General features: G+C 45.2%; 1 protein-coding gene across 2 annotated transcripts; it reads left to right on the forward strand.

The window, feature by feature from the left end:
* The first annotated feature begins 859 nt into the window (after positions 1–859).
* On the forward strand, positions 860–11,298 carry LOC132999942 (zinc finger protein 567-like). 2 transcript variants are annotated; one of them, XM_061069752.1, is made up of 3 exons: positions 860–1,226; positions 8,513–8,851; positions 10,447–11,298. In XM_061069752.1, the coding sequence occupies exons 1-3, from the start codon at positions 962–964 to the stop codon at positions 10,461–10,463; spliced, it is 621 nt and encodes a 206-aa protein (XP_060925735.1). In that variant the 5' UTR covers positions 860–961; the 3' UTR covers positions 10,464–11,298. The 2 variants fall into 2 exon arrangements, with proteins under 2 accessions (XP_060925735.1, XP_060925734.1); XM_061069751.1 differs by having other exon boundaries at positions 8,513–11,298.
* The last annotated feature ends 3,169 nt before the right edge of the window (positions 11,299–14,467 follow it).

Below are 14,467 nucleotides of genomic sequence, written 5' to 3' on the forward strand. Positions count from 1 at the left end.
AAATAATGAAAGTTTCCTGCAGTTGACTTACAACTAATAAACCAGTTGCTACTAGTGTAGCCCGGTGATCTTTTGCTAAATATTTTTAAACTATCGCTCTTTCAGATTAGCTTCCTGCTAATATTCAGAAATGGAAACTAAAGAGAAACGTCCTTTATTTATGCAGAAAAATCCCTTTGAGAAGATTTAAGCTCTAAAATCGTAAACATAAATTAACAGGTAGGTATCACAGTGTGTTTCCTACGAGCAGAAACCTTATAATCTAAATCTATACATGTACACTGGGCAGTTATTTGACCTGAGAGACACAACACAACAATTAAAACACAATCTACAAGCAGAATGTATTTGAAACTCAGTGAGAGAAACAACTGAAGAAGAAATTTGAAAAGAAGCAACAAAGGAACATGAATACATGTAAAACTGTAGGATGCACACACAGTATATCATGCAGGTAGATAAACTGTACATGCTGGAGTGAGAGTAAAGAGTGTGCAGCTGCAAGTGACTGTGTCTGAATCCCTGAGTTCATTTTCACTAGCAAATAAATACACAGAAATACATGTGTATATATAGAATGCACTTTTGATTGTATATCCCATATTCACAAATCACAATTAGTCTCATAGGGCTTTAACAAGGAGTGACGTCCTCTGCCCTTAACCCTCAACAAGAGTCAGGACAAACTACTAAATAACACTTTTAACAGGGTGAAAACTTGTGTGTGTGTCTGTGTGTGTGTGTGTGTGTGTGCGTGCGTGCGTGTGTGTCTGTGTGTGTATACCGTGGCCAGATGCCACGTTCATCAGGAGCTGCTTGCTGAGGAAGATTACCCATGATCCTTCAGGGCTGTTCATCTTCCAAGCAAACACTCGCTCGATGATCTTCAGCAACCGCACACCCTGGTCCACACGGAACTCCTCCTGTCACACACACACACACAGACACAAAGAGGAGGAAGATGTGCGACGTGCAGCTGCTGCGGGAGTCGGTACATGAGCGGATCAGCGCCGCCGCCGAAGACTTTCTGCTGCAGCTGGAGAAAGGAGGAGAAACGGCTCGAGTCCCGGAGCTGAGAGCGATGCTAACCGAGCGGCTAACGGCGGCGGCGGAGGAGATCGTCGCGGTGTTCGAAGACAGAATGGAGCGGTCCGAGCGGGAGATCTGCCGCCAGAGGAGGCTGCTGGAGGCCGTGATGAAGCCCCAACTCCGGCTGCACCGAGTTGGTGAGTCCCTCGAGGAGCCGCTCACAGGCTAACGCTAGGTAGCTTCAGCTCTGCTAACGCTAGGTAGCTTCAGCTCTGCTAACGCTAGGTAGCTTCAGCTCTGCTAACGCTAGGTAGCTTCAGCTCTGCTAACGCTAGGTAGCTTCAGCTCTGCTAACGCTAGGTAGCTTCAGCTCTGCTAACGCTAGGTAGTTTCAGCTCTGCTAACGCTAGGTAGCTTCAGCTCTGCTAACAGGAGAACAAACACTCCTTAAAGGGAACGATACGTTTAAATCAATGTCTGGTTGGTGAAGTTGGTGGAATGTGTAGATCCGAGGATCAGGAGCTTTGACCCTGAGCTGCCGCCAGGGGTCACATGTCCTCGATCATCATCTGCAAGCTGCTGTTAGAAGCTCAGCTCACATCTGGGCTGTTCCTGCATTTTGGCTCCTTTTGTGTAAAAAGTTCTCCAGACTGCTTCGTCTCATCCTGACTAGTCCTTCACTCTACAGCAGGCCTCAATAGCCCTGCTGTAGAGTGAAGGATGCTGGGAGTTATCTGTGCATGTGATGGAAGAATGTACAGTGGAGGGTTGAAACTCAACATGCAGCGTGTGCTGCATTCCATACATCTTTAAAATAGATAGATGGATAGATAGATAGACAGATAACTTTATTCATCCCCGAAGGGAAATTAAGTCTTCATAGCAGCCGGTATATTTGAATACAATAAAATACAATACAATACTATAAAACATAAAATATTGAGGTAGAAAGAATAAAAAATAGAAACACAAGATAAATAGGTAGATAAGGTTCAGTGGCAAGATGATGGTAATAGTACTGATGATATGATGGTAATGTTATTGTAAGACAGTATAATAAAATAGTACAGTATATATATAGTATATAATATATGTTTATATATGATAGTTATTATACCAATAAAAAAGCAGTATATAGTAATAATGGCAGCAACAGTATATATAATAATAATAGTAGTAATATAATAATTATAATTATGACATGTACACATGTATAAATATGCGTATATAGACTTATATATACAAAGAATATACAGAGAGTATAATATATGATATGATATATAGTAGAGGTATAAATATAAGTATTTGACTATACAATAGATAATATACTATGAGTGTAAGAATATGTAGACAGAGTGTGCAAAAGACAATATTATTGTATAAAATGATATATAATATCAATATGGTTTATATGAACACATATCACATATGATGTGAAGTAAGTGTATATGGAGCGGAGTGTTGTACAGGTACACAGTGCAGGAGACAGGTTTAGTGCAGTTCTGTGATGGTGGCTCTGACAGAGGTAGAGGAGTTGTACAGTCTTATTGCGGTTGGGAGGAACGATTTCCTGTATCTTTCCTTAGAGCAGCGGGGGGGTTGAATGAGTCTGTGGCTGAAGCTGCTCCTTAGCTTGTCCAGGGTTTTGTAGAGGGGGTGAGAGGGATTGTCCATGATTGCCAGCAGTTTTGCCAGCATCCATCACCACCTCCTCCAGGGTGACCAGCTTAGAGCCAGCCACAGACTCTGCCTTACTGATGATTTTTTTCAGTCTGTTGGCGTCCTTTGCCTTGATGCCCGCACCCCAGGACACCACAGCAAAGAAGATGGTGCTCGCCACAACAGACTGGTAGAACATCTGCAGCATCTTGTTGCAGACGTGGAAGGACCTGAGCCTCCTCAGGAAGTAAAGCCGGCTCAGGCCCTTCTTGTAGACGGCCTGTGTGTTGGTGGACCAGTCCAGTTTATTGTCCAGTGTGACACCCAGGTACTTGTATGCAGACACCACCTCCACATCCGTCCCACCGATGCAGACAGGAGAGGGCAGGGGCTTGTTCCTCCTGAAGTCCACCACCATCTCCCTCGTCTTCGCCACGTTGAGCTGCATGCGGTTCTCCCCACACCACTTCACAAAGCAGTCAACCAGGTCCCTGTACTCAGCCTCCCCCCGCCCTCAACACACCCCGCAATGGCCGTGTCATCAGAGAACTTCTGCAGATGACACGACTCAGTGCAGTGCTTAAAGTCAGCAGTGTATGTGGTGAAGAGGAAGGGGGACAGTACAGTTCCCTGGGGGGCCCCGATGTTACTGATCAGACGATCAGACACACAGTTCTGTAATCTCACAAACTGCGGTCTGCCCGTCAGATAGTCATCGACCCAAGTGATGAGGGGAGCACTCACCTGCGTGCCCTCCAGTTTGGCCTTCAGCAGTCTGGGCTGGATGGTGTTGAAGGCGCTGGAGAAGTCGAAGAACATGATCCGGACTGAGGTGTTGGGTCTGTCCAGGGAGGGAATAAGCCTTCTGCAGCAGGTAGATGATTGCATCATCAACCCCAACATGGGGCTGATATGCAAACTGCAGGGGGTCTTGTGATGGGCACACCAGCGGCCTGAGGTGTGCCAGGACCAGTCTCTCCATGACCTTCATGATGTGAGAGGTCAGCGCCACCGGCCTGTAGTCCTCCAGTGCAGCAGGACGTCCTTTTTTGGGCACTGGGACCAGGCAGGATGTTTTCCAGAGCACAGGCACTCTCTGAAGGTGTAGGCTCAGGTTGAAGAGGTGCTGGAGAACTCCACAGAGTTGGCTGGAACATCCCTTCAGCGCACGAGGGCTGATGCGGTCCGGTCCTGCAGCTTTCCTCTGTTTGAGCCTCTCCAGCTCTCTCCTCACCTGGCTGGCAGTGATGTGGAGTCCGGGGTGGGGGATGTCAGTGGTGGGTTTGAGGGTGGAGGTGATGAGGGTGGTGCAGAGAGGTGTGTGTTGCAGGAGGTGATGGGGGGCTGTGGGTGATGTGAGGATGTCCTGGGGGTGGGAGGTGTGAAAAGGTCTGTGGTGAAAGCCAGCGGGGGGGTGGGGGGAGGTGGTGACGGGGAGGTGTGGGGGTTGTTGCTCGGAGAAGCAGAGGAGGCAGTGGAGGGTCCGCTGGGGGTGGGGGGTTGCAGTTGAACCTATTGAAGAAAGAGTTCAGCTCGTTCGCACGTCCCTCATCCCCCGCTGCTCCCCCCCCTCTCCTCTGGAAGCCGGTGATCTCCTTCATCCCACTCCAGACGTCCCTGGTGTTGTTGTCCTCCAGTTTTCTTCTGAAGTCGTCCTTGCTCTCCCTGATGCTGCGCTTGAGCTCCCTTTGTACCCGCTTGAGTTCTGCTCTGTCCCGTGATCTAAAGGCCCTCTTCTTCTGGTTCAGAAGGGCCTTCAGGTCGCTTGTTACCCACGGCTTGTTATTTGGGTAACAGCGAACCTCTTTAGTGGGGATGATGTTGTCTATGCAGAACCCAATGTACTCAGAGACACAGTCAGTCAGGCAATCAATGTCCTCACCATGTGGCTCATACAGAGCATCCCAGTCCGTGGCCTCCAGGGCTCCACGCAGTGTGTCCATGGCCTCAGGAGACCATTTCCTCACAGTCCTCACTGTGACTGGGTGCTGCTGAACCACAGGCTTGTATGATGGTGAGAGCAGGACTAGGTTGTGGTCTGACCTGCCCAGTGGTGGCAGGGCAGTGCAGCTGTATGCATCCTTCACATTTGCATACAGCAGGTCCAAAGTCTTATTTTCACGTGTTGCACATTTGAGAAACTCGAAGAAGGTAGGGAGTGTGGATGAGAGGGAGGCATGATTGAAGTCACCTGTGATGAAGATGAAGGCCCCGGGATGTTGTGTCTGTAATCCTGCAGTGTGGATGACGTCACACGCTGCTTCCGCATTCCTGGAAAACACTGGTAAACTCCCTCGGCAAATAATATGGACGAAGTCCGACGGCGACAAGCTCGACGTCCGGGCTGCAGACACGCTGTTTAACCGTGACGTGCCCGGGGTGACACCACCTGTTGTTCACGAGCACGGCGAGGCCCCCTCCTTTCTTCTTGCCGGTCGCGGTGGTGTCTCTGTCGGCTCGAACCGTCGGGAAGCCGGGAATGGTGACGTTGGAGTCCGGTATCTGCTCGTGCAGCCACGTTTCCGTGAGACACACAACACTGGACTCCCTGTACTCCCTCTGTGTCCTGATGAGCGCTTCCAGTTCGTCCACTTTATTCGCCAGTGATCTCACGTTTCCAGTGATGACTGCAGGGATGAAGGGCTTAAACTTCCTCTTCTCCATCCTCCGTTTAATCCCCGCTCTGCAGCCTCGCCGTCTCCTCTTCAGCTCCTCCGGGATGGTGGGTCTCTCTCCGGCCAAGAGGGAGGTGTGCCTCAGGGCCATCAGCTGGTCGCGGGTGTAAACAATGCCGGCGTGTGTTGCAGGCATTCTCCCAGTGATCCAAAGAGACCGAAGTGCGGTTAAAAGTTATAAGAAAAGTGTCCGATCAGTTGCAAAAGCACCTCGTCCTTGTGCGGTACGTAGGTGCACAGAGCAGTGCAAAAATAAATGTAAAAAAACAAACAAACAGCAAACGTAATAAAAACACAAGAAACCGACAATAATACACGGAGCTGCTACGACAGGCTCCCGTTAGTACAGCGCCATCTTAGAAATAGAGTTTTGAATGATGTTTTTATTGCTCAGCATTTAATTTGCGTAGTTTTTTTTTACTTCAATGTTCTATTAAATAGAATATCAAAAATTTAAAATATAAAATATATATATCTTTACAGATGAAGAGAAAAATAAAACAACAATAGTGCAATTTGTGCAGTAGTGCAAATATGCCACGGTGCTGGTGCAAATATGCTAAGGTGCTGGTTTGGTGGAATTATTGCAGTTCAGAGGAGTATAAAAGTCTTATGGCCTGGGAGATGAAGCTGTCTCTTAGCCTGGTGGTGCCGGTCCGGATGCTGCGGTACTGTCGGCCAGACGGCAGCAGGCAAAAATGTTTTTGGCTGGGGGGAAAGGGGTCTAATAATCCGGGTGCTCTTCTTCCTGCACCGGTGGGTGTAGAGGTCCTCCATGGATGGTAGCGCCGTCCTGGTGATGTGCTGAGCAGACTTCACCACCCTCTGTAAAGCCTTACAGTTGAGGGCGGTGCAGCTGCCAGCCAGGATGCTCTCTATGGTGCACCTGCAGAAGTTGCATAGGATCCTGGAGTCCATGTGGAGCCTCCGCAGCCGGCAGAGGAAGAAGAGCCGCTGCCTGGCCGTCTTCCTGATGGAGTCTGTGTGATGGTTCCAGGTCAGGTCATCACTGATGTGGACCCTGAGGAACTTGAAGCTGCTGACTCGCTCCACCGGGGTCCCGTTGATGAAGAGGGGGGCGTGTTCCACTCCTTGTCTCTTCCTGTAGTCCACGATCAGCTCCTTAGTTTTGCCAACGTTGAGAAGGAGGTTGTTGTCCTGGCACCAAGATGTCAGGGCTCTGACCTCCTCTCTGTAGGCCTTCTCATCGTTGCGGTGATCAGGCCTATGACTGGTGTCGTCAGCAAACTTGACGATGGTGTTGGAGCTGTGGGTGGCCACGCAGTCATGCATGAACAGGGAGTACAGGAGAGGACTGATCAGTCTTGTACAGCCAGGGGGAGATTTCCCCTTTGACAGCCAAGCTGGGTAAAAACCAAATCATCCGGTGGTGACTGGCAGAGGCTTATCTGGGGCCGGGCGTGCAGCACGTGGGTTCTTCTCTGTACTTGGACCCAGAGCAGGAGAGCTACTCCGGCTGCTACTCGCAGGACAGTGGGCGTGGCCATCTTCACCAACATCACCACCATCATCCACCTGGGAGCGTTCAAAAAACGTGGATATTTTTTCAGGTGGTTCATGCCACTTGTTCTCAGATGGAGGCTCTCTGTCCGCTGGTGGGAGGTTGCTCACCTGTGTGTGCGTGCACGTGTCTGTGTGTGCGCTAGGGCTGAACGATTAATTGCATTTGCGATAAAATCGCGATATGACAAAACGCACCTTCTTAATCGCAACGTGCACGATTATCACGTGCGAACGAGAGTAGGGCGCGGGGCTGCTGTCCTCACCCGCAGCCAGAATGCCGCGGGAAAACAAAACTCTGCTGATCCAGAAGATAGCCAGGCAGGCCTGCGTCACCTACAGGCGCCTCAAGTCTTCGTCGTGGCGGAAACATAGAGCGAGCTCATCTCGCTGGTGACCGCGGTGCCGGCGGCCAACCTGAATATCTCTCCCCGGAAAAGCAAGCCGAGCTCCGGGGCGGCGAGCCGATCTCCGGGGAGGCGGGGCTCCAGAGCCCCCCGGTCCCCTGCATGCACATCTGCGAGACGGAGGTGCTCAGCATGGGGGTCTTCCTGCTGAGGCCCGGCGCCTCCACACCGCTGACCCTATTTCTGAGATGCTTGATTTCAAAACAATTGCTGTAACACGTAGATGAATAAATCCATGTTTGTCAAACCAACACTTTCCCTGAACTGGAGAATCTGGGTTTTATTTAAATACTAAAACTGGTTTACAACATGGAGTGATTCAGTCACTGAGGTTGTGCAGTGAAGATGATCCCTGCTATTCCAGTCAATTCCTATTCCATTCCACGTGTTGATAATCATAATATATTACGCTTGTTTCAGGACAAAAAGTCAAACTTGCGGTTCTGTCTCGCTCCAGATGCCATCTTGAGGAATCTCCCCTGGATGCTCCAGCTTCAAGCGCTCGTGCATCACGGTTTTGCTGCTGTGATAATTTTGGATTTGCAGAGTTTACAGAGAAACATGTTGTTTGGTCTCCGTCTAAAAAACTCCCAAACTTCAGATAATTGTGGGCTATTTGTTTCCTGGCTTCAGTTTGATCTTTTGGTGAATCAAAGCTTTGACTCGACGCAGCCATCTTCCTTCCTCCTAATGACGTCATCACCAGAAGACCAGACAGATGTGAGGAGAGTTTGTGTTGATAAGAGCTGACGACGGTGTCGGGGTGATGTAAACATGATCACATGATCTATGCAGCAGAGTTAATACATCACTTCCTGTCTCTGTCAGCTGCTCCTCCTTCACCTGAATAATAAGGAGGATCTGATGCTGTTGTGAACGAGTGTGTGCAGAAAACCTGCTGCTGTGTTGTTCATGGGTGAAACACAAACTCTGGAGAAACTCTGGAGACAATTCTCTGGTTTTTACCCACAGGTCATATCTGAAAACAGCTTAACCAACTAACTAACCTCCACTCGCCCTGCTCTGCTCTGTTAGTGTCCTAATTTGTTTATTTGACCTCAAAATATAACACTTTTTTTATTGGTCACTATGAACTACTTCAACATCTCTGCTTCCTGAATGTCATCCTTCAAAAATAATATTAGACATTAAAAGACACAACACAAGTTTTTAAAAACACTTCAGGAAACTCTGGAATGATAAATGATATTTGTGTTTCAGTGTGTCCTGCAGACGTACAGCCGCTGATGGTGAATAAAGAAGAGGTTCCCCCTGAGCAGCAGCAGTGGAGCCCCCTTGTGGACCAGGAGGACCGAAAGCCCCCCCATATTAAAGAGGGACAGGAGGAACTGTTGACCAATCAGGAGGGAGAGCAGCTTCAACAACTTGAGCAGGCTGATATCAAGTTCACATGGACTGCTGTCACCATGAAGAGTGAAGAAGATGAAGAGAAACCTGAGTTGTCACAGCTTCATCAGAGTCAGACTGAGGAGAACAGAGCAGACTGTGGAGAACAAGAACCAGCCAGGAACTCAGGTCCTGATGGACATTTACAACCAGGTACTGAAGATAGTGAAGATGATTGGATGCAGACCAGGGAACCTCAGTCTGGTTTAAATACAAAAAATAACAAACAGCCTCTAAGTGATATGAAATGTAAAACTGGTAAGAAAGCATTTGGTTGTTCTGAGTGTGGGAAAAGATTCAGACGAAACTGCGATCTAACTGAACATATGACGAATCATTCAGGAGAGAAACCGTTAAATTGCTCCGAGTGTGGTAGAAGATTCATACGAAGGAACCATCTAAATATACATATGAGGACTCATACAGGAGAGAAACCGTATAGCTGCTCCGAGTGTGGTAGAAGATTCAGACTAAAGGGCAAGCTAACTGTACATATGAAGAATCATACAGCAGAGAGGCCGTTTAGTTGCTCCGAGTGTGTTAAAAGATACAGACGAAAGGGCGAGCTTACTGCACATATGAGAATTCATACAAGAGAGAAACTGTTTAGTTGCTCCGAGTGTGGTCAAAGATTCAGAATGAAGCGTGAGCTTGCTGTACATATGAGGACTCATAAAGGAAAGAAACAGATTAGTTGCTCCGAGTGTGGTCAAGGATTCAGACTAAAGGGTGAGCTAACTGTACATATGAGGACTCATAAAGCAGAGAAACAGATTAGTTGCTCCGAGTGTGGTCAAGGATTCAGACTAAAGGGCGAGCTAACAGTACATATGAAGACTCATAAAGGAGAGAAACCGATGAGTTGCTCCGAGTGTGGAAGAAGATTCGCACATAAATGTCATCTAACCATGCATATGAGGGAGCATACAGCAGAGAAACCATATATTGGTAAAAGACGAATGGCTGATGCAACTGCATATTACTAACTCTAATCCTAACCCTATTAATATAGGAGAGATTTGTTTTGTCCCTAGAAAAAGTAACTCATTGAATAACATGAAAGATATTGTTGATATATCTTGTTTCTACGGATTTGATTTATGCAATATATGTTACATACCCTTATTTACTTATGTATTTTTCATAATGTCCTCCATGTCTGGTAAAAAATCTGCTCTAAATTAACAGTGGAATATACATAAGCAAAGTCATAAAGGAGAGAAACTATTAAGTTGGTAAAAGATTTAAAGTAATGGGCAATCTGTGTATACGATGAGTCATACAGCAGATCATTATTTTACTTGCTCTCAGTGTGGAAAAAGATTTAACTGTAGTTACAATTTAAAGAGACTTACGAGGATTCATACAGGAGAGAAATTAATCCCTTTGCAACAAAATATTTATATAGATCTATCAGCAGCTATCGATATCCGTATTAATAGTTCACTGTTGTAAAAAGAGAATTAAGAATCCCTCAACCTGTTTAGTGTTAAACAACTTTTATGTTCCTAGAAAATACAACTCATTGAATAACATGAAATATTTGTGTTGATAGTTATTGTTTCTACTGATTTATGACCCATATAATTCACACCTATACAGTGAAAGAAATAAGTATTTGATCCCTTGCTGATTTTGAATGTTTGCCCACTCACGAATAAATGAACAATATCCAGATCGTATAACTCACATCATATAATAAATTGATATGCATTTGATTGTGTGAAATATAAGTATTTGATCCACAGATTTTCTATGGAAATAAGGTCCGGAGACTGGCGCGGCCACTCCATGACATTAATGTGCTTCTTCTTCAGCCACTCCTTTGTTCCCTTGACCATATGTTTCGGGTCATTGTCGTGCTGGAAGACACATCCACGACCATTTTCAATGTCCTGGCTGAGGGAAGAAGGTTGTCGCCCTAGATTTCACGGTACAAGGCCCGGTCCATCCTCCTCTCGATGTGGTGAAGTCGTCCTGTCCCCTTAGCAGGGAAACACCCCCAAAGCTTCTTCTCAAAACAGTGCGAGTCCAGTTGATGCCAAAGAGCTTGATTTTGTCTCATCTGACCACATCACCTTCTCCTAAGCTTTCCCAGAATCATTCAGGTGTTCATTGTTAACCATCAGACGGCCTGTGTCTTCTTGAGCAGGGGGACCTTACTGGTGCAACAGGATTTGAATCCACTACGGCATAGTGTGTTACCGATGCTTTTCTTGGTGACTGTGGTCCCAGCTGTCTTGAGATCATTGACAGGTTCCTCCTGTGTAGCTCTGGGCTGATCTCCTCACCTATCTCATGATCATCGATGCCCCACGAGGCGATATCTTGCGTGGAGCCCCAGACCGAGGGTGATTGATGGTAATTTTGTGTTTCTTCCATTTCCGAATAAGCGCACCAACATTTGTCTACTTCTCACTAAGCTGCTTGCCGATGGTCTTGTAGCCCATTCCAGCCTTGTGCAGGTTTAAGATCTTGTCCCTGGCGTCCTTACAGCTCTTTGGTCTTAATCCATGGTGGTGAGGTTAGAATCTGACTGATTGATTCTGTGGTTGGCGTATGAGTTTGTATAAATGCACAAATAAACATGTACAAATACACATTTATAGTCTTATTTCTATAGAGCTTAAATAATGAAGTCAATGGATCAATAGGTTCAATATATTTTAATCAATATTTTTTTTAAAGTACATAGAATAAGAGAAAATACTCTATCAATAATGAAATGAGTCATTATTAAATATGTTTATCTATATGTTTATATACATTATGTTGTCAATTTCTTTGCAGTGTCACGATGCAACTACAATTGTGATTTACTCAAACCCGTGTTTGAAAAGAATTAGAGGAACCTGAACTCGTGTTATATTGGAAGTTGAAGATGTCGTCTTTTCTTAAACATGACAAACTATACTGAAACTAACTACTACTGACTAAACTAAAATATTTAATCACAATAATCTATATGAAAAGAACAAAGATTAAATCCTGCAAACATAAGAAATCATCCACTATCCATGTCAAGGTTGAAGGGGCGAGAAATTACAAAACATCACATTTTCTCAACACTTTATTTCTCACAGTTAACTTATTACATTGACAACCAAAAGGATGACACAACATGTGATACACATATAAAAATATGTACAAAAAAGATACTTAAAAGAAATTAAATACCTGCCATGAATGACTAAAAACTGAAGAATATATTCGTCGAATAGCAGCAATTTCACACTAGGAAACTAACCATCTTTTCTTTACACAAAGGGTAATTTTGTTTTTATTTTTTCTTACAGCTGAATGCCCACTGACTTGCACTGGCACTGCTACTAAATGCAAAACTGCGAGAGGCTCCCAGATTCTGGAAAGAAAAGCACTTGTTAAAACAGATGTAAAGGATCTGTTCAGTGTTAAGTGGATTTCTAGCAAGAAGGCGACAACATTTGTCTTTCAAACCGACTCCTTCATCAAATGAAAGAAGCAGACACTGTCTGTTCTTATATCGAGGCTGCAGTGCTGAAAGCTACATGCTCGTATAATCTGTCTTCAAGTGCAGGACAAGGGGAAAGCGTCCTCCTGGTCTCTTGTGCTTTCAGAAACAGATCATATATACTGCAGATCTAAGAAGCTCTAATCCTGAGTCCTCGCTCGGTCCTGAACGCTCCGTAAATCCTGCTGAGCTGAAAAAATGCATTTAAATCAGCGTAGTTTATAGTGAAGCCATATATATTAGTTACATCGAGAATACTCTTAGAAAAAGAGCAAAAACACGGGCAACATCTGAATTAAATGAGATTTAAATGTGACCAGCATGGAGACGGAGAGCGGCCGCGATGAAGTCACTGAATAAAATATGAGAAACGCAATGTTTAACGCAGCTTCTGGACAATTGTCTGTCTCCAGTCAGTCAACTGAGCCTCTCACTGAAACAACACAAAGGTTAAAAAGTTAAACAAACTCCACAAAGTGAAGCTCCTCAGCACAAAACTGCAAAGGTCAAAAAGCACTGAATATTTAGACACCTGCTGATAATAAGCCCCGTATTACCTTAATTTTTGCTCGGTTTTTGGTCTTCACCACCTCCTATGGGAAAAATCTGGTTATTTAGTAGTTCAAAGTAACTATGAAAAAACTGAACGAGCTGACGTGTCAACCAGTTATGATTGTTAATAAAGATGGACAACGCCTGTCCACTTCCTCCCGTTGTATAACAATGAGGTGAAAATATTCCGTGCTAGGTGACGTGTGTGAGCTACACAGCAGCCACCAGGGGGCCACTGAAATGTGGTTTCACTTTTGGGAAATTGTCATGTAATCCATTTTTATTTACAGTCGTACGTTACGTCACATCATGTTACGTTACGTTACTTTGTGCTTATTAAGGTTACTTTGCGTTACATTTGTTCACATGTTTGTAAATGTCTCTTTAATTATTTACATGTTTGAAATAAATAAAAATGAATGTCATTAACAGGCCTTGCATTTCTTTCTGTGTCTGTGTGTGTTCACTGACCGTCGTCTTGGTTACCTGCAGTCGTCTTTGCCAGCAGATGTATAAGAACCCAGAAGTGATGATGACCATGCAGACGGAGCTGATGATGACCAGCACCACAAACAGCTTCCTGTAGTGGCTGCGTGTCTGACTGGGCCGGGACACACAGCGGCTGGTGGCACTGTAGCTCTGGATTCACACCTGAGGAGGCAAACACGCAGATTCAGTTCCTCAATGTAAAATAATGAAAGTTTCCTGCAGTTGACTTACAATTAATAAACCAGTTTGTAGCCCGGTGATCTTTTGCTAAATATTTTTAAACTATCGCTCTTTCACATCAGCTTCCTGCTAATATTCAGAAATGGAAACTAAAGAGCTACGTCCTTTATTTATGCAGAAAAATCCCTTTGAGAAGCTTTAAGCTCTAAAATCGTAAACATAAATTAACAGGTAGGTATCACAGTGTGTTTCCTACGAACAGAAACCTTATAATCTAAATCTATACATGTGAACTGTGCCGTTATTTTACCTTATTCAAACTGATCTCCCCCAACATGTCCAGCACATCACTGGTGCCGATCACTCCTGAGAGACACAACACAACAATTAAAACAAACCTGCGCCAGTTTTATTTGTCAAAATCTACAAACAGAATGTATTTGAAACTCAGTGAAAGAAACAACTGAAAGAAGAAGAAATTTAAAAAGAAGCAACAAAGGAATATGAATACATGTAAAACTGTAGGATGTACACACAGTATATCATGCAGGTAGATAAACTGTACATGCTGGAGTGAGAGTAAAGAGTGTGCAGGTGCAAGTGACTGTGTCTGAATCCCTGAGTTCATTTTCACTGGCAAATAAACACACAGAAATACATGTGTATATATAGAATGTACTTTTCATTGTATATTCCATATTCACAAATCACAACTAGTCTCATAGGGCTTTAACAAGGTGTGACATCCTCTGCCCTTAACTCTCAACAAGAGTCAGGACAAACTACTAAATAACACTTTAAACAGGTAAAAACGTGTGTGTGTGTGTGTGTGTGTGTGTGTGTGCGTGCGTGCGTGCGTGCGTGCGTGTGTGTGTGCGTGTGTGTGCTTGCTGAGGAAGATTACCCATGATCCCTCAGGGCTGTTCATCTTCCAAGCAAACACTCGCTCGACGATCTTCAGCAACCGCACACCCTGGTCCACAAGGAACTCCTCCTGTCACACACACACACACACACACACACACACAAAAAGGAGGAAGATGTGCGACGTGCAGCTG

Source organism: Limanda limanda, chromosome 4 (genome assembly GCF_963576545.1).
Source record: "Limanda limanda chromosome 4, fLimLim1.1, whole genome shotgun sequence".
NCBI classification, from domain to species: domain Eukaryota; kingdom Metazoa; phylum Chordata; class Actinopteri; order Pleuronectiformes; family Pleuronectidae; genus Limanda; species Limanda limanda.

What these genes read in the sequence shown, in the direction of transcription:
- LOC132999942 (XM_061069751.1), top strand. Translation starts at nt 962, where the DNA reads ATGTGCGACGTGCAGCTGCTGCGGGAGTCGGTACATGAGCGGATCAGC. An exon ending in ACTCCGGCTGCACCGAGTTG is followed by an intron (nt 1,227 to 8,512) that starts GTGAGTCCCTCG and finishes TTTGTGTTTCAG; the next exon opens with TGTGTCCTGCAGACGTACAG.